Source organism: Euleptes europaea, chromosome 4 (assembly GCF_029931775.1).
Source record: "Euleptes europaea isolate rEulEur1 chromosome 4, rEulEur1.hap1, whole genome shotgun sequence".
NCBI classification, from domain to species: Eukaryota; Metazoa; Chordata; class Lepidosauria; order Squamata; family Sphaerodactylidae; genus Euleptes; species Euleptes europaea.
This window is the reverse complement of record NC_079315.1, coordinates 52,046,853-52,067,534: the sequence shown is the minus strand read 5'-3', so window position 1 is coordinate 52,067,534 and position 20,682 is coordinate 52,046,853. Positions and strand designations below refer to the sequence as shown.

Genomic DNA, 20,682 nt, shown 5'->3' with positions numbered 1-20,682 from the left:
TGGTGTTCTTGGGGTCGTAGGCAGCATTCCTCCTCCTCCAAACACGGCGAGTTGAGTTGATGCCAAAGAGCTCGATTTTGGTCTCATCTGACCACAACACTTTCACCCAGTTCTCCTCTGGGTCATTCAGATGTGCATTGGCAAACTGCAGACGGGCCTGTACATGTGCTGTCCTGAGCAAGGTGGCCTTGCGGGCTCTGCAAGATCTCAGCCCTTCACGGCGTAGTGTGTTACCAACTGTTTTCATGGTGACTATGGTCCCAGCTGCCCTGAGATCATTGACAAGTTCCCCCCATGTAATTCTGGGCTGCTTCATCACCGTTCTCATGATCATTGCAACTCCACGAGATGAGATCTTGCATGGAGCCCCAGACAGAGGGAGGTTGACAGTTAGGGTTGTCACCTTCTCACCAAGCTGCTTGGCAATAGTCTTGTAGCCCAGTCCAGCCTTGTGCAGGTCTACAATCTTGTCCCTGACATCCTTGGACAGCTCTTTGGTCTTGGTCATGGTGGCTAGTTTGGATACTGATGGATTGATTGCTTCTGTCGACAGCAGAACCCTAACCCTAACCCTAATCTGGCTGGTTGATAGGGGATCAAATACTTATTTCATTCATTATAATGCACATCAATCTCTGACTTTTGTCTTCTGGGTTTCTGGGGTTTTTCCTGTTGTTATTCTGTCTCTCACAGGTACAATAAACCTACCATTAAAATTATGGACTGGTCATTTCTTCGTCAGAGGGCAAACGGGCAAATTTAGCAGGGGATTAAATACTTTTTTCCCTCACTGTAAATAGTATCTCTTATAAAGTATTGGCCCAAGAAGACTTCGTTTTGTCAAAATGATAAGGTAACAGTGACAAGAGGAATCTCCTTCTAGCAGTTGTTGAAGGTAATGTTGTTGCTCAAATTAACCAATATAAATTATGATTTTTTCCAGGATTTTTCTATTATATTGGAGTTAATGTAGACATGAGGACTTTCTTTTAACTGGATGAATAAATAGTAATATTTTGCAAAATATAAATGCAGAAACTAATAATATTTTCCAGGACAACAAGGTATTAAGTATAGCAAATATACATTTACCAGAATAACAGGGCAATTCTAAGTGTATTTTCACGAGAGTAAGGAGGATTCTGAATAGACCTGTGTAAACTGCTATCCCACTGATCCCTATTCTACTCTCAGCTAAAGCTGAGAACATCCTAACAATTGTCATCTTGTATAATTCAAAAATATAGGCAACTCTTTCTGACAATTTCATTTTTTCTTTAAATGAAAATTTCCAATTTCTGTTTACTTTATTATTTTGACTCTCTTATTATGATGTTGTGAGGTATGGCATTAAATAAATACATAGATGGATACAAATAGATGCATACACAGATAATTCCTTTACTTTACAAAAAGGGTTGAATCAAGGTTGGATCCTAAAAACCTTCAGTGGAGTTCTGCTCACAGGAAAGGTATTTGTTGCTTTCTCCTTCCTGCTGCAGACCCATGCATGCCCCAAAGAAGGCCTGAGGGTCAGGAGACTCTCAGGAATAGTTTGGGACTGGCATAGAGATTTTGAGTGGGAAGCAGCAAAAATCACTTCTCCCTCAAAGAAGTGGTCATGGAAGGGGGACTCTGGAATGAACTCTATTTGTTAAATATTTGTCAAAGACTATTCAAGTTCTGCATGTTACAAAATAAATGAAGACAAAAACTAGATCTGTTAGCATATACTGCCCTTTTTATAAATCTGAAATTGAAATGAAATTGTTTATTCCTGATATAAAATGACTCTGTGTTGTGAACAAATGTGAGAAATGTAGGGGGGGAAATGACTGACAAAAAATAATTTATTTGGAGCACATGAAATACTTACCATCCTTGCAAACTAGGCCAACTACACAGACACCAGTGTCTAAGATATAGCCATTTGGACAACTTGTACAGTTTTTCTCTCCTGGACCACTGCACCCGAAACAGCTGGGATTGCATCTTAATGAAAAGATAACAAGTTATAAATAAATGGTAAAAAATTGACCCGCAGTGTCCCTCAGTCTCCTCTCTACTTGATTCTTTCAGCTTCATGTAAGATCTTAATTGTTAATGATAACTATGGTCTGCAGGAATACATTGCAAAGATGACAAATGATAGTTGAATACGGGGGAAAGAACTACAAGTCACCTTAAAAGTTCAAAATGAGTTGTGTGGATCTCATGCAGACAGCTCAAACACTTAACGAACATTATCTTGGAGTCACTCTAACAGCAATCTTTTACAAAATGTGCAAACAGAATTGTTCCTAAGGGTATCCTTTTAGAGTCAGTAAAGCTGTGGTATAATGGATCAGTAGGGCTACCGCCTTCCAGGTGGCACCTGGAGGTCTTCCACTATTACAATTGTACTCCATATTACCAAGATCAGTTCCTCTGGAAAAAATGGCTGGTTTGGAGGGTGGACCCTAAGGTATTACACCCTGCTGAGATCTCTCCTCTCCCCAAACCCTGCCTTCCCCAGGCTCCCCCCCACCCAACTATTGAGGTATTTCCCAACTCAGAGCTAGCAACCTTATGGATCAGCTTGGGAGGTGAACTCTATTAGGGACAATGTGAATTTCCCCCTCTCCAGCCCCACTGCATTATGTTGTTTTATTATAGGAATATTTGCTGTTTGACTCAAATGTTGTTTTATTTTGTAACCTGCTTGTTGATTGACTGAATGTCTTTGCTTTACCAGGAAGAGCAAAAATTAGAATTCTGTACTATAAATGACAACAAATAAAATAAAGGTTAGTATTATAAACTTTCTCAGAATCCATTTTAGTCATGTAGTTGTACAGTCTGTGTCTCTTTTCTTCCTCTACCATTGCGGGTATCAACTATGGCCCTGCATTATTCTAAAGTCTTCCCTTCCCTGGAATTTGTCTGTCTCTCCCTGAGTGCAAATAGTCACACTCACTGTTTAGTTTTAGTTATATGTGGAGAGGTTCAACTGTATCCCTGGACTTAGGAGATCCTTGCTTTGACAAGGTTTTTGAACCTCTCGCCTATATAGAATGGATTCACGAATTTTAAAGTACAGTTAGCTATTCAATAGAAAGGTAGCTTTAATCCTGCTGTAGAGAAGAACTGTCTTCACTCTTCTCCCCAACACCACTGAACATGAAAAGAATGTATATTTCATATGTCCTACTAATAAAATCCTAGAAAAGTAAGGATTACATATATACAGGCAAGAAATTATGGATATACATTATTTCCATAAATGGATACTACATTAATGTCCAAAAGTGTTGCTTAATTCATATACTATAAATTCCAGGAATATATTCTCCATTCCTAAAACATTCTAATATTTTGGTCATGCTTTCATAGTATTAAATAAACTAGATTATGCATTCATTTTTAAGACATAACATTTGAAAAATACTGCTTACTTTTTACAGGTTTTGTACCCGTTTTCTAGAGAGTGGTCAAAGTAGTAGCCAATATTACAAGCCAGTACACATCTTCCATTCTCCATAAGATGATACTCTTCTGTGCAGTTTATACAAGCATCTGCTCCTGGGCCTCAAATGCCAACAGAACAAACAACATAATACATTAACATATTCTCAACAACATTTAGGTATTATACATGCACTATGTACCATACACAAAAATAGATCAGCATAATTATGGAAGATACTTTGGGCAGGAATGCTTCCATGTGAGCCAAAATACATTTGCTTGTACTGTGGTTTCTTCTCAGACTTCCCATCCACCAGAATACTGTATGGTCACAGAATAGACACTTCAGAAAATGAGGAGTTCTATGGAGTAACTTCTAACACGTTATGAAGAGCTGCAGTAGGTAAGAGAAATCTAGAGGTTCCAGTGCGTACTTAGATCCCAGTCATACTTTCTATAAATGTACTCACATATTTGATACATAATATATTGTAAACAGTTGGAAATGAAAGACGTATTAAACAGGGTTGCACTTACCTGTAACTGTTTTTCATCGAGTGGTCCTCTTTGCAGGCACACACGGGGAACTGCAGGTGCGCAGGCCAGCCGTGGACTGTTTAGAAAGCTTTTTAGCCCAGCAACAAGGATTGCTCCCCTCCCCTCTGGCAAAGGTCCTTCTTGCCCTTTTGGACACGTGACGGAGGGGCGGGGAGCATCCTTCCCTCAGTTCTCCTTCTGCTGCCACTGTACCTAGACCCACTAGGCAGTGAGCCAGCCCACAACAGGGAAGGAGGGAGGGATGTGTGCCTACAAAGAGGACCACTCAATGAACAACAGTTACAGGTAAGAGCAACACTGTTTTCATCATTGTGGCCTCTTTGCAGTCCCACATGGGAGACTAGCACACTCACTTACTGTGGAGGTGGGTGTGGCAGCTGGTCACTGTAAGATAGAACTCAGCACCGCTTTCCCCCAGCAGCATCCGCTCCAGAGTCGACGCCCAACAGGTAGTGCCAGACGAACGTCGAAGGCATGGACCAGGTTGCAGCATGGCAGACATCTTGCATATCCACGTGGGAGGCAAAGGCAGCCAAGGAGGCCTGGGCCCGGGTACAGTGGGCATGAACTGGGAGCAGACAGGGTTTACTGGCTATGCATAGGCCCTCTTAATGGCCGAGACCACCCTCCGTGACAGTGTTTGTGTGGTGACCTGTTTGCCCTTGTTGGGACCCACAAAACAAACAAATAAAGATGTATCTTGCCTAAATTGGCATGTGCGGTCTAAATAAAATAATAATGCACGTCGGACATCCAGCATATGCAAGGACTGTTCGATTGGGATTGGGGATCTGGATAAAAGACGGGCAACTCTATGTCCTGGGACAGGTGAAACCCAGACACAACCTTAGGCAAGTGTTCCAAACTAGGCCTCAGGACCACCCTATCCCTGTGGAACTTAGTGAAAGGAGCATTGTGGCATAGAGCCCTTAAATCCCCAACCCTGCGGGCCGACGTGATGGCCACCAGGAAGGCAGTCTTATAGGACAGAAGGTCCAAGGGACAAGTGGCCATAGGCTCAAAAGGCTTCTGCATGAGCTGGGCCAAAACCAGAGAAAGGCTCCACTGAGCTACAGGGGTCTTCACTGGGGGGTACATATTGTTCAAGCCCTTCAGGAATCTCTTGCACTGAGGGTGAGAGAAAAGAGAACCCCCATCAATACCTTCATGGAAGGCGGAGATGGCCGCCAGGTGAATCTTTATGGAAGTATTGGAAAGGCCCACATCCTTAAGAGACAGAAGGTAGTCCAAAACATTGGGCAGGGAACAGTTATCTGGTGTAAGCCCCTTAGAAGACACCCAATGGGAAAAACGGGTCCACTTAGAATTGTAGGACCGCCTGGTAGACATCTTATGAGAAGATAAGAGGACCTCTGCCACCCTATCAGACCATTGGTTTACTGAAGGATTAGCCATGCGCTCAGGTGGAGGGAGGGTACATTGTGGTGACAAAAACTGCCCATCTGCAAGAGGTCTTCATGAGGGGGGAAGTGGAGGAGGGACCCTTTTGCCAACTTCCACAGGAGGGGAAAACAAAGGCACTTGGGCCAGTAAGGGGCAACTAGGATGACGGAGGCCTGATCCTGGAGGATTTTCGCCAAGGTCCTTCTCAGAAGAAGGAACGGGGGGAATGCATACACGAGGTACCTCCCCCAGTGAACCTGGAAGGCATCCCCTATGGACCCTGGGTCTACTGCTGCCCTTTAGAAAAAGATTGGGCACTTGCCGTGGCGAACAAATCTATGGCTGGGGTGCCCCATCAGGCAAAAACCGGGGCAAGAAACTCATCCTGGATGGACCATTCGTGCTGTAGAGAGGAATCCCGACTGAGGGCATCTGCAGTTACGTTGGAAACCCCTGCTATGTGCATGGCAGAGAGGGACACGTGGGCGATAGCCCATTCCCAGATTTGCATGGCCTCCTGGCACAAGGCCATAGACCCAGTGCCTCCCTGCTTGCATAGGTAATACTTTGTGGCTGTGTTGTCGGTGGCCACCATAATGTTGGAGCTGGCAAGCATCTCTGAAAAGGAAGCAAGAATATATCTCACTGCTCTGAGCTCTAACACATTGATGTGCAGTGTAGACTCCACAGGGGACCATCTCCCTTTTACCTATGTGTGTGTTAAGTGCCGTCAAGTCACTTCCGACTCATGGCGACCCTATGAATGAAAGTCCTCCAAAATGTCCTATCTTTGACAGCCTTGCTCAGATCTTACAAATTGAAGGCTGTGGCTTCCTTTATTGACAATGTGCCCCCCATCCACAAAGGGAGGCGTCAGTGAACAAATGAAAATTGTGGGAAGGCACCCCAAAGTAAACCCCCTCCAGTAAGTTATCCAAATTCAGTCACCACTGCAGGGACCTTGTGACCCTGCTAGGGACAGTCAACATTCACCAATGCGAATCCACATTAGTCTTGAAATTCCGGGTGAACCAATTCTGAAGGGGTCTAAAAGCGGAGCCTAGCCAATGGCACCACCACTGTGGTGGAGGCCATGAGTCTCAGCAGCTTCGGTACTTTAACAGCTGGTTGGTACCTACAAGCGATGAAGTGAGAGGCCAGATGGGTAATGGCCATGATCCGGGGAGGGGGGAAGGCCTTACCCAAAGTGGAATCCAATATGGAGCCTATAAACTCAATGGATTGGGTAGGTGATAGCCTGGACTTGGTAAAATTCACCACAAGGCCTAGCTGTTGAAGAGTCTTAAGCACCAAGGCCACATGATCTGCCAGTACCTGTGAGTCACACAGCAGGAGCCAGTCATCTAAGTAAGAGTAGATGGTACACCCCTGTAAGGTCAAATAAGCAACCACCTCCAAGATACACTTGGAGAAGACCCATGGGGCTGTGGAAAGGCCAAAAGGAAGCACTGTGTATTGGTAGTGCTCATTGTTACAAGAAAAACAGAGGTATTTTCTGCAGTGTGGGTAAATTGAAATATGAAAGTAAGCATCCTTGAGATTAAGGACTGCGGACCATGAATTCGGCTGGAGGAGGGGCAGAATCATCGGAATAGAAAGCATATGGAAAAAGCAAGCTCTTATGTACTTGTTTAAGGCCCTCAGATCCATGTTGGGAGTAACCATAGGATTGGAAACGATAGGGCCTGACTTGGTAGCCTTGCTGCCTGTATGGAAACCTCTGTTTGGCAGAGAAGGGCTGGGTAGGTTGTGTTATGCCAATGGCCGTGGCAGTGATCCTATCCTTGTAGATGTTATCTAGCCATTCATCAGTATTTTCATTAAACAAGGTTTTCCCATCAAAGGGCATGTCCTCTACAGATGCCTTGGCATCCCCAGAGAGATTGGATGACCATAGCCAAGAGTGATGGCATAGCACGATGCTAGCTGCCACTGTCCTACTGACAGCGTCTGCCACATGTTTGGTCAAGGAAATCTGGTATTTGCCCAGTTTAAATCCATCTGCCAGAAGGATTTTCCCTTCCTGTGCCTTCTCCTGGGGAAGGTTGAAAAGGAGGTTTGACACTCTGTCCCAGAGGAACATCTGGTACCTGTCCATAAGGGCTGAGAAATTTAAAAAAATCCCTAAGGCCCAGAATAGATTTTCCTCCCCATGATATCAAGTTTCCTCCCCTCTTTATCAAGAGGGGTGGAATGACTGGTCCCCTGGCCTTTAGAGGCAACAACCCTAGTGACTATGGACTTTGGGGCAGATTTTGGTATAGGAAAGGAGCCTCATCCTGCTTAATCTCATAAAGGTTTTTTATTTATTTATTTTTTATTTTTTTGACTGAAGGAACATTGGAAGCAGGTTTGGCCCATGAGGTATCAGTGATCTGACGGATACCCTTCACCCATGGGAATTCCACAGGACCTGCGTCGGTGGAGAAGAGGACTCCAACAACAGGGTCAACAGGAATAGGGTCCGAGGGGGTAACCTCGAGCCCAAGCGAGACGACTGAGCATTTCGGAATAGGCTTTAGTATCCTCTGTTGGGGAAACTGGGAAAGGATTCCAAATGCCTTTCCTCTGACTCCGACAGTGAGTCGTGGATCGGGACCATGGCGGAATAGGGAATTAGGAGGACAGTGGCTTCTGACGGTGGGGCAGAGGGTAACCCATATCACCCTGACACCCATGCTTGGAGCTCATACTGACAGTAACCCCATGGGGGATGTGATCCCCAGTGGGATCAAGCCAGATCGGCATCGCAATCATGGCAGTCCATAGGTGGTTCAGCCAGAAAAGTGACAGTCCCTGGGTCAAACAAGTCATCGGGGTTGAATTTTTTCAATGCTTAGAAGATGAAGAGGAGTGCTTCTTTTTCTTAGAAGACTCTGTAATGGGCTTAGACCTGGCTCTCTTCGAAGAGGAGGAGAGACTCTTAGTAGACTGAGGTGGAGGCATCGACACAGAAGTGGGTGACTTGGATTTTTTATCCCCCAAATCTTGAGCCGCAGGGAATTTCATAGCCCGTTCCCACAGGGCTGCCTTCAACCTCCAATTCCGATCTTTACGAGTGTTCGGGGTGAACAGGGCACAGGCCCGACAGGCCGACAGAATGTGGCCCTCACCCAAGCAAATGAGACAATTGTCATGCTCATTGGATTTAGCCATCTTACTCCTGCAGCTCTTACAGTTTTTGAAGAATTCCATCCTGGAATAAGACGACGGTTGAGCAAGATGAAGAAGTCAAAAACAGAAGAAAGAAGAACAAGCGAAACTCTCTAAAGCGTCCTCTAACTGTGGCGGCAGAAAGAGAACTGAGGGAAGGATGCTCCCCACCCATCCATCACGTGTCCAAAAGAGTGGGAAGGACCGTTGCCGGAGGGGAGGGGGAGCAATCCTTGTTGGGATAAAAAGAAACTTTCTAAACATTCCGCGGCTGGCCTGCGCATGCGCAGCTCCCCATATGGGACTGCAAAGAGGCCACAACAATGAATATTAAAATCTCCAAATCTCCTTGCACCCAGATGTGGAATAAACAAAACTATATATGGATAAAACAAAATGATCACAATTTTCTTCATACACAGAAAAGGATCTGCAATGGGTAGCATAACTGTAAAACTATCAGTTTTGTTGTCAGGGAGAATGACTAATTACCAGTATGAGGTGGACTTGGGCCTCCCCGTACTGGCATCCTTGCCACCTGGATAAGTCCATCCTGACTCACAACCCATGGCAGTTATGTGTACTGTTTAGGCTCTGCACAGTCACAGATGTTTGAGGGGTGTGTGTCAGGTACCTTCCCCTCAGCAATGAAGTTTTGGGTCAGGAAGCTGCAACTATCTCACAAGGCATGTCTGCTGTTCTGGCTACCTGAAGCCACGTTAGCCCTAAGCTACTGTTCTGAGGAAGGCCCCATTCAACATCCAATTGATGCCTCAGGTTTCTCAACAATATTTTACTTCCAGGCTGTATGCTTTACTTGCTGTTGCCAGCTGTGTCCAATGAAAACTAATCTAGAGCTTATATATGATATAATATAATTAGGCCTTATTTTCAATCCCTCAACAGACATGCAGGCACTCCCCACACAAATCCTGGGATAATATGAGTCAGTGAAGTAAAAAATCTCTACTTGGCCACTATTTAGGTGACAAGATGAAAGCTTCCTTTTTCCATGCTGGAGGGAGGGTGGGTACCACGGCTATTGGAAGAGGCCAAGGGCACCATGAACTGTACCTGAAATAGGATATCCTTAGTTGACTCCTATTGACCAGTCAGCATGAGACATTGGCTTTATGCCAGTGCCAACCACTCTGACTCCTGAGGAGAATGGTCTGCAAAGACAGTCCCCACCTCAATCCCCTGACGATAGGAGGGGAAGGAATGGGGTTTTTGTTCAGATGGGTTTATAAATTCAGTTGAAATGATAGCAGTTGTATAGTACACATTTTTTCTGCTGCTTCTCACAGTTGGTTAATTTTGGAAATTATAGGAAGCAGTAGGCAATAAAGACTTATTCCAAGTTACCTTAAAAGCAAACTCCAAACATTCATATTATTATGAACAATATCAGTAAAATGCTGCAGGTCAGTGGTAGAGCATCTGCTTGCCATGCAGAAGGTCCCAGGTTCAATCACCAGTATCTCTAGCCCAAAGGATTATGTGACAGGTGATGCAAAAATCTCTCCCTTGAGAGCTAGGGCTGTCGATTCATTTCCATCCGAACCGCAAAACCGCCGAACTTCCCCTGGTTTGGCGGTTTGGCGGTTCTGATGGAGCCGAACCGCAAAATGGCGGGAAACCGCGGTCCCGAACTCGGCAAGTTCGGGGGACCGCGGAAAAAATTTGGCAGGTTTGGGATCCCCCGAACCTGCCTTTACCCACCTTTAAAGAGCTCTCTGGAAGGCAAGCAAGCTTGCCTTCCAGAGAGCTCAACCCCGCGGGGGACAGGATCGCCTTTCCTTTCCCCCCCAATCCCCCCCCAATCTCCTGGGCGATCCTGGCCCCGGGATCACCTTCCCTCCCCCCCAATCTCCCCCTCAATCTCCACGGAGCCGTTTAAAGCCCCCCCCCCCGCCTTCCTGGGGATCCCAGGAAAGCAGGCAGGGGGCTCTTTGAACTGCTCTGCGGTGCCAAGACCCACCTGCCCGCCTTCCCTGGGCTCCCAGGAAAGCGGGCGGGTGGCTCTTTAAACTGCGCCGCGCTGCCAGCCATGGCAGCTCTGATCAGTTTAAAGAGCCACCCGCCCGCTCTCCTTGGAGCCCCGGGAATGCGGGCGGGTGGGTCTGTTGGCATTTTAGACTAGAAAGTAAGCAGATTGTGGTGATCTAGGAGACAGCTAGTTGACAGCTGAGATCACATGACGAAGTGATGACTAATGCCAGCTCATCATGACTCTGCAGGAAAACTGGACAGAACAGGTTTTTCCTGGGAGCTGGGCAGCTATCAGTGGATTGGCTGATAGACTGAGTCAGTAATGTATATAACTGTATGATATCAGTACAGTGGTGTGGGGCGTATGGAGAAAGAGACTGGCGAAGCACTTTGATTCACTGTATAATAAATAGCACTAATTTAAACTGTGCTTGATTCTGCTGTATTCAATTGGACTGGGTGGCTAACAAAACTAATGAACACCATCAGGGTCTTGGCAGCACAGATCTATTTTAAGAGCCACCCGCCCACTTTCCTGGGAGCCCCAGGAAGGCGGGCGGGCGGGTCTTGGCAGCGCAGATCTGTTTAAAGAGCCACCCGCCCGCCTTCTCCGGGCTCCCGAGAAGGCAGGTGGGTGGCTCTTTAAACTGATCCCCACTGCCAGCTTTATTCAGCCACATTTATTCGGGAACGCAGAATTCCAAGCCGAAATGCACAAATCCGAATGGGGGAGTTCAGAGTTTGGCATGTCCCGAATAAAAACGGGATGAATTTTGCCGAATCCGAATTTTCCCGAATTTTCTTTTCAACAGCCCTATTGAGAGCTACTGCCAGTCTGATTCACTAAAAGGCAGCTTCACATGTTTGAGTCATAACTGAGATGAACATATGATCTGTTTTTCTCAAAAATATATAGAGATGAACATTTTGTAGCTACTCTCATATTACAGTTTTAATGGCAATATTTCCTTGGAACAACACATTCCACTAACACATAAATATGTAAATAAATATTTGAATTGCTTTCAAGTGTTATCTGGCTCAGTTAGAACAATCATTATTTGTAATACAATTTTTGTGAAATCCTGTATAGCTGGGAGGGTAGTGGTTGCAGTGGGGAGGTATAATAGGAAGTCAGTGAACAGAATGTACATTACTTTGCAAGAGGGAAAATCATCCAAAGGATAAAAAATATGGAAGAGGTACCTGCACAAGAAGCACAAGAATGGTGGCATGGCTCACACTCCCTGCCATTATAATATGTTCCTTCTTCACAGCGGATAACACATCTGGATTCCTGTAAACTATATAGAAACAGAAGGGAAATTACAAAATCCCAAGAAAGAATATATAACAAAGCTTGCAGGATACTCTTCTGAGTATGGCCATTACCGCACCAACTTTTTACAGCACTTTGCGAAACGTTTCATTCCAATGTGTTCACATCATTTTCTGTCCATTTGGTGTTGGAAACATTTCACAAACGTTTAATCAACATGGTATCTGCAAACACTTTTATGGCCATTTAGCAGAAAACTCTTGTTTCATTGACGGCTTCGCCAAGGTGCGAACATGTGGAAGACGCTTCATTTACCCTCACCTCCTCTATTGTACACTCCCACTTTTGCCCATCCGCACCCCTTTTTCCCCTTCACTTCTCCCCCTCACTTCCCTCTTCTCTGGACAGCCATTTTTCTTCCACTAATTTGGCAAGTGCGAAAAGGAAATTAAACGTATTGGGAACAATTAATACACCGGCGAAATAGCAAAGTGTGGTCTGGAAATTTGGATACTAATCCAAAACTCACAGACCGATCATGATGATAATCAGCGGTAACTACATGGTGCGGTAACAGCCTATATTCTCCTCTGCCCAAGTGTGCATTATATTTCAAGTCCTAACACACACTGGATGCAGTCTTGCAGCAGTCATTTAAGATGAATTAAAGCGAAGTAAATTTCCTGTGGATTGCACCTATTCATTGAAACAGTGGCCCACTAAAAGGAATTAAAACCATTAAACAACTGAAATAATTATGAAGTTAGAATGCCAGCATGGTGCTGGAGGCTATCCAGTGTTTTGCAAAGAGTATCACATATGTGATTATATGCCTAAGGGACAGAAATAGTAGGTGAATGCTGAATGTGTCAAGCTCTTGGCTCTCAGGAAACAGGTTAGTTCCCTAAAGGCTAGGGTTGCTGGCCTGGAGAAACTGAGAAAGACAGATGTAAATAGGTGAGACCCTTAGGAACCTGTCAGAACCATCCTACTCTACCCTATATGCTTTGGGACCAACATACTTGGAAGACCACCTACTCCCTTATGAATGGACCTGACCACCGCAGTCATCTTCTGAGGTCCCGATCTGAGTGCCCCCACCTTCTGAGATTAGGTGGGTGGCAACTCAGGAGAGAACTTTTTCAGTCGTGGTACCCAAACTCTGGAACTCTCTCCCCAGGGAGACTAATCTGTTCCCATCTTCATCCTGTGGTTAAAAACTTTTTGGGGTTTCATTTGGCATTCCCTCAGTGATCTATCTTCCTGATCAATGTTTTAATTGTTGTTATGTTTTTGTATGTGTACTTTAGTTCTGGTTTCAATTGTTTTAATAATATTTGTTGGTTTTAATGGTTTTTAAAATGTGATTTTATCATGTATGTTTTTAATTGTTAGCTACTCTGGTGGTCTTTATGAGGGCCAAAAAGCAGAGTATAAATTTTGTAAAATAATAAAAATAAAAATAATACAATTTAGAAAATTAAGACAATCAAATATTTCCAGGATCCCTGGGAACAATTTAAAACTATGCTAATCAAGGCCCAGACAGAATGCATATGTAAAGTAATGAAAGTTACCAACAACTCTAAAAGGATGCCTGCATACTTAACAAGTCAAGGAAGCCATAAAAGGTAACAAGACTTCTTTTACAAAATGGAAGATTTCCCCAGTCAGGATGAACAGAAAGAGACACAAGTTCTGGCAAAACAAATGTAAGTTGACAATAAGGCGAGCAAAAAGAGATTTTAAGGAGTGGATGGCTATAAACATTAAGACAAACAGTAAGCATTTGTTCAAATATGTCAGGGGCAGAAAAGCAGCTAGGGAGATGGTTAGTAGGGTTGCCAGGCCCCTCTTCGCCACCAGCGGGAGGTTTTTGGAGTGGAACCTGAGGAGGGCAGGTTTTGGGGAGGGGAGGGACTTCAATGCCATAGAGTCCAATTGCCGTTTTCTCTAGGTGAACTGAACTCTATCAGTTGGAAATCAGTTGTAATAGCAGGAGATCTCCAAATAGTACCTGGAGTTTGGCAACTCTAATGGTTGGTCCTTTGGATGACAAAGGAATAAAAAGATTGCTTAATGAAAATGGGGAGATGGCAGAAAAACAGAATGAATTCTTTGCATCTGTTTTCATTGTGGAAAATGTGGGGCACATACCCATGCTGGATCCACTGTTTTTGGGAAGGGTGTCTGGAGAACTGAGTCACTTTAAGGTTATGAGATCTGATGTTCTAAGGCTACTAGGCAAACTGAAAATTAATAAGTTGGCAGGCACAGATGGCACACACCTAATTTTTTTTTAAAGAACTCAGATATAAAATTGTTGATCTACTAACAAAATATATGTAACTTGTTACTAAAATTGGCCTCTGTGCCAGATGACTGGAAAATAGCAAATGCCATCCCAGATTTTAAAAAGGGGTCTAGAGGGGATTCAGAAAATTACATTAGCTTTACATCTGTTCCAAATAAATTAGGAGAAACTGTTATTAAAGAGAAAATTATTAAGCACACTGAGGAACAAAGTCTGTTGAAGGGAAATCAACATGGCTTCTGCAAAGGGAAGTCCTGCCTCACCAACCTCTTATAGTTCTTTGAGTAGGTTAACAAGCATGTGGATAAGGGTAACCCAGTAGGGATCATATACTTGGACTTCCAAAAGGCTTTTGGCAATGTACCTCACCAAAGACTCCCAAGTAAGCTTAGCAATCATGAGATAAGAGAACTAGTCCTCCCATGGATTAAAAGTTGGTTAAATGGTAGGAAACAGAAAGTTGGAATAAATGGACATTTCTCTTGATGGAGGGAACAGAGCAGTAAGGTCCCACAAGGATCGGTATTGCGACTGGTGCTATAAATAATTTGGAATCTGGGCTGAGCACTGGAGCTCAGATGATACCAAATTATTTTGGTTTGCAAATGATACCAAACTATTCAGGATGGTGAAAACCAAGTAGTTTGTGAAGAGGTTTAGGAGATCTCTCTAAATTAGGTGAGTGGGCAGTCACATGGCAAATAAAGTTCAATGAAGATAAGTGTAAGGTGATGCATACTGGAACAAAACATCCTAATTTTAAAATATATGCAGGAGTTGATCCCAAGTTTAAGAACAGACAAAAGGAAAGACTACTGTACTCAATAAATAATTAAACTGCAAAATTCACTGCAGTTTGAGGCAGTGATGGCCATGAACATGTGTGTGTGTGTTAAGTACCATCCAGTCGCATCAGATTCGTGGCGACTCTATGAATCAATGTCCTCCAAAACATCCTATCCTTAGCAGCCTTGCTCAGACCTTGCAAACTGAGGGCCATGGCTTCCTTTATAGAGTCAATCCATCTCTTGTTGGGTCTTCCTCTTTTCCTGCTGCCTTCAACTTTTCCTAACATGATTGTCTTTTCCAGTGACTCTTGTCTTCTCATAATGTGACCAAAGTATGAGTACCTCAGTTTAGTCATTTTAGCTTCTAGGGTTAGTTCAGGCTTGATTTGATCTAGAACTCGCTGATAATGTTATTTTGACAGTCCACGGTATCAGTAACACTCTCCTCCAACACCACATTTCAAAGGAATCTACTTTCTTTCAGTCAGCTTGCTTCATTGTGCAGCTTTCACATCCATACATAGTAATAGGGAATACTATGGCATGAAGTAACTTGATCTTGGTTGCCAGTGACACATCTTTACACTTAAGAATCTTTTCTAGCTCTTTCATGGCTACTCTTCCCAGTCTCAATCTCCTTCTGATTTCTTGGCTGCAGTCTGCCTTTTGGTTGATTACGAAGCCAAGGAATAGAAAGTCTTGAACAATTTCAATTTCCTCATTGTCAACCTTAAAGTTGTGTAATTTTCCTGTAGTAATTACTTTGATCTTCTTGATGTTCAGCTGTAGTCCTGCTTTGGCACTTTCTCCTTTAACTTTCAGCAGTAGTCGTTTCAAGTCTTCACTATTTTCTGCCAGTAATGTAGTATCATCAGCATATCTCAAACTGTTAATGTTCCTCCCCGCAATTTTCAGTCCACCTTCATCTAAATCTAATCCAGCTTTCCTAATATGTTCTGCATACAGACTGACGAGATAGGGAGATAGAATACATCCTTGTCTAACACCTTTGCCAGTCTGTTTCTCCATATTCTGTCTTAAGCGTGGCTTCTTGTCCAGAGTACAGGTTGCACATCAAAACAATCAGATTTTGTGGCACACCCATTTCCTTTAAAACCAGACATAGCTTTTCATGATCCACACAGTCAAAAGCTTTGCTGTAGTCTATGAAACATAAGCTGATTTTCTTCTGAAATTCTCTCATATGCTCCAGTAACCAATGTAAGTTTGCAGTGTGATCTCTATTGCCTTTTCCTGTTCTGAATCCAGCTAGAACATCAGGCATTTCTCATTCCATATATGGTAACAGTCTTTGTTGTAAGATTTTGAGCATCACTTTACTTGCATGAGAAATTAATGCGATGGTCCGATAGTTGCTGCAATCTTTGATGTCTCCTTTCTTCGGAATCGAGATATAAATAAATTTTGTCGAAGGCTTTCACGGTCAGAGTTCATTGGTTCTCGTAGGTTATCCGGGCTGTGTAACCGTGGTCTTGGTACTTCCTACGAGAACCAATAAATAAATTTGTTTCTAGTATGTGGGCCATTGTTTTGTTATCTATATTTGTTGGCATATTCTTGTCAAGATTTTGATGGACTCCGTTTATGTGGCTTGGAATAGCTCTATTGATATCCCATCTGCTCCTGGTGATTTGTTTCTCCCAATTGCTCTCAGCGCAGCCTTCACTTCACTGTCTAAGACTGTAGGTTCTTCAAAAGATTCTTCTTGGAAGGAATGTGTCATCCCTTCATCTCTCCTGTATAGTTCTTCAGTGTATTGTTCCCACCTTTTCTTTATTTTGTTCTGTATAGTTAATGTATTTCCATGTTGATTGTTCAGTATGCCTAACGGTACTTTAAATTTCCCTTTGATTTCTTGGATCTTGTGGAACAGATCTCTTGTTCTTCCTTTTTTGTTGTTCTTTTCTATTTCTTTACACTGGTTATTATAATAGTTCTCTTTGTCTCTACATGCGAGTCGCTGGACGCTGCACTTAGACTTTTGATTCTTTTTCTGTCGCTTTTTACGTTTGCTTCTTGTCTATCTTTAGCAATTTTAAGAGTTTCCTCAGTCATCCATCAAGGCTTTTCATTTCTTTTGGCTGCTGGAATAATCTTTGCACATTCTTCCTTGATAATATCTCTAGTTTCCACCCATAGCTTTTCTAGTTTACATTCACTTGAAGTTAGTAATGCAAATCTGTTCTTTACATGGTCTTTAAACTCTTCAGGAATATTGCTTAGATTGTATTTTGGTCCCATTAGAATCTTTTTATCTTGCTTCACCTGCCTCGCCAGTGGCTTTCTCCCTTCTTTCTATGCCCCCCACTGCTCCTCTCGTTTCCCCCCCCCTGTTGTTACTTTCCTTCTCTTTATTGCTCCCAACATTGCTTCTCTCGCTTTCCCTGCTGCCCTTGCAGGTTCTTTTCCTATCCTTTTCACCTCTTTCTCTTGTATTTTCTGCCCACCATCACCTCCTCTTTCTGGGCTCACCTGGCAGTGACCTTCCCACCATCTCCTCCTTTCTGTCCTGCTGCTTCTCTGGTCACTGCCACGTACACCTGCCCACCTGCTTGCTTGCCAACCCTCAGTACTGCTTCCTCCTCCTGCCTGGTTCACCCAGCAACAGCTCTCCCACCCTCCCTTTCATTTCCTTCATTTCCCCATCACTTCTACTGCCTGGCAACAGTGCCTTCCAGCCATGATCATTGCTTTTTATAGGTTTGCTAAGCAACCCTCAAAATGGCAGCTGAGATCTCATGAGATACTGCTACAAGATCTCACTTGTCCCCTATGTGAACTTTTTAAAGTTTTAAACCTTAAAAAAACGGGGAGGGGATTTTTGTGCAAACATAGGGACTGACCCAAGTTTGAACAAACATTGCTCAATCTGTATCTGGCCCAGGGCATATATTTTTGATTCACACCTGAGGTCCAGGTTCAGTATTAGATATATAGGTAAAGGTAGTTCCCTGTGCAAGCACCGGGTCATTCCTGACCCATGGGGTGACATCACATCCTGACGTTTACTAGGCAACTATGTTTACGGGGTGGTTTGCCAGTGCCTTCCCCAGTCATCTTCCCTTTGCCCCCAGCAAGCTGGGTACTCATTTTACCGACCTTGGAAGGATGAAATGCTGAGTCAACCTTGAGCCGGCTACTTGAAACCGACTTTCATTGGGATCAAACTCAGGTCCAGAGCAGAACTATTGACTGCAGTACTGCAGCTTACCACTTTGCGCCATGGGGCTCTTCAATATTAAATATATGATACTATAAACTTTCAGAAAACCTAAGAAATCTAGCATTATATCTGTATACTGTATGAAAATATTAAGCATTCTCAACATTAAAGCAAACATTATTAGTATTGTGTTCTACCTCCAAATGTGTGTTATTTTCCATCTTTGAAGAACTAGAAATACAGCAGATTTAATAGTGTGATTAAAAACACTGCTGTGTAAATTTTTTTTAATGAAACTGCATTGTGAGTGTAAAAACTGCCCTCCCATTTGTGTATACTTTTTCATGCCTGGTTGTACTTGTAGTTCCCCCAATCATCTAGTGTGAGAGAGATGAAAAAGGAATTCATCTCCCTTGTTGATCCAATCAGCCTAATACTACTTCACATTGAAATGTACTTCCAAACGCACATTGTATTCAAAGCAATTCCATGCAGATGAACAATATCTTATTTTGGGTGCATATTCAGATTTCAATCTGGATTGCAGATATAGTTTCTCTGCACCACATTACTTTTACTTGATTGCATATTTTGACGTGCATCCCAGTGCTGGACACTGTTGGATTAGTTCATTTGCCAATGGGGATTTTTCCTTTTCTCTGCCACTACCATATGAATTTTTGCAAAAAATAAAAAAGGCAAAAAAGGGGAGAGGGGGTACAGGTATATGTAAACAGGTACAGTAAATATTCCAAAAAAATTTGGTGTCTAATTGTGGCTAAGCTTTAATTAATACTTGCAAAAGTCTTTTTAAAAATCTCTTAAATACAGTGAAAACTGTCAAAGTATTCTTAATTTTTTACAAGGTATAATATAAATGTTCACTAATTTGCTCAACATAAAGAGAGATCTTGGGCTGATTTATCATCAGTTAATCATATGGCAGGTGCTGGTTTTATTTCTCAACATTAAAGGTAAAGGTAGTCCCCTGTGCAAGCACCAGGTGATTACTGACCCATGGGGTGACATCACATCCTGATGTTTACTAGGCAGACTATATTTATGGGGTGGTTTGCCATTGCCTTCCCCAGTTGTCTACACTTTACCCCCAGGAAGCTGGGTACTCATTTTACCGACCTTGGAAGGATGGAAGGCTGAGTCAACCTTGAGCCGGCTACCTGAAACCAACTTCTGTCAGGATCGAACTCAGTTTGTGAGCAGTGCTTTTGACTACAGTACTGTAGCTTACCACGCTATGCCACGGGGACAAGCAAATTTCACCAATTCCCTTTTGTTATTGTTCTATGAGTCAATCAGTTCAAGTTCCATTCTGCCTGCCTTTTGATTTAATATAAAGAATGTCTATTCATAATTATGAAACTGGTTGTTCTATAATTTGTTGTTCTTGTCTTTGTAGTCTACATTACCAGTTATGGTGTAGTATGTTTTCCCTCGTCTTTCCCACCCCTACCGTCCAACTTAAAATGCCACTGTGTAGTTATGTAAACAAGTTATGCTTGCTTTTAGGATATACCACCATCAAGAGGATTATCATATGCTCTGGAAATATTTATTTCTCTGTGGATGATGATGTTTAACATTTGTCTCCATACTTGTTACATATGTTGTAACTTAAATTTATGGATCATTTTAGAACCTGAAAAGTGCACTACTTTATAGAATGTACTTGGTGGTTTAGGAAATGATTAAGTTACCCTACCCACGAAAAATTCACTGCTGTCTAACGTAAGAGCACATTGCAGCATAATGGAAGTTAAGTCTGGTGTACTTAAGATAAGTGAAAAATTGGACATCTATTGAGACCCAATAAAGATAAGGAAATAATTTGTAACTATAAGGAAGTGCATCCAAAGTATTCATTCATCAATTCTTCCTCTACAGTTATTCAAACATGTTATATTACATGACAAAGTGGAAGAAAAAATCAACTGCAAGAACTAAAGCATCAATTTCCCTCCTACTTAAGGATTTTTTATCCACTGTTGTCCAGGAGCTTATGAATGCAAGCATACAATAAATAACTCTCTGACATTTAAATGGGATGCAAAATGGAGGTTAAAGAATCATATTATGTAGCTTTCTTTGTTATATGTGTAGACATGTGCCTCCTTGGTTACTATGATAGTGCAATCTATCATTTCCTTACCTTAGCCCATGTCTGCATTCTGTGCAGGTTTGAAATTCAGTGCATGTCTTACAGTTTTCACTGCATTTACGGCAGACAATTTTATCTAAAAGAAAAAGAAATGCTGTTCAGAAAATACAGATCAATTACCTACAATAAAATGTAATGGATATATCTCATTGCTTATTTTCTTACTTCATACAATAAACAGGAACTGAAAAGTTAAAATAAAATTCAGTAGTCCATATGGATAAAATGATACCCTTCTTCAAATCATCTGAAGTAACTGCATCTACCTAAGAATGTATTTCTTTTGGAAAAAAACGATGGATGGTAAATGCTGCTTTTAAGGTAACTGCTTCATTGACATTTTGCCGGGGAGGTGGGGTTTAAACC

At 42.8% G+C, this 20,682-nt stretch overlaps 1 protein-coding gene across 1 annotated transcript in view; it reads right to left on the bottom strand.

The window, feature by feature from the left end:
• Nucleotides 1-20,682, bottom strand: part of PCSK5 (proprotein convertase subtilisin/kexin type 5) — a 341,064-nt gene that overhangs the window by 74,486 nt on the left and 245,896 nt on the right. The window contains exons 17-20 of the mRNA XM_056848984.1: nucleotides 20,308-20,392; nucleotides 11,782-11,879; nucleotides 3,435-3,567; nucleotides 1,877-1,992 (exon numbers count right to left, since the gene is read on the bottom strand). Coding sequence (XP_056704962.1) covers nucleotides 1,877-1,992; nucleotides 3,435-3,567; nucleotides 11,782-11,879; nucleotides 20,308-20,392 — 432 coding nt within the window. The remainder of the gene's footprint in view (nucleotides 1-1,876; nucleotides 1,993-3,434; nucleotides 3,568-11,781; nucleotides 11,880-20,307; nucleotides 20,393-20,682) is intronic.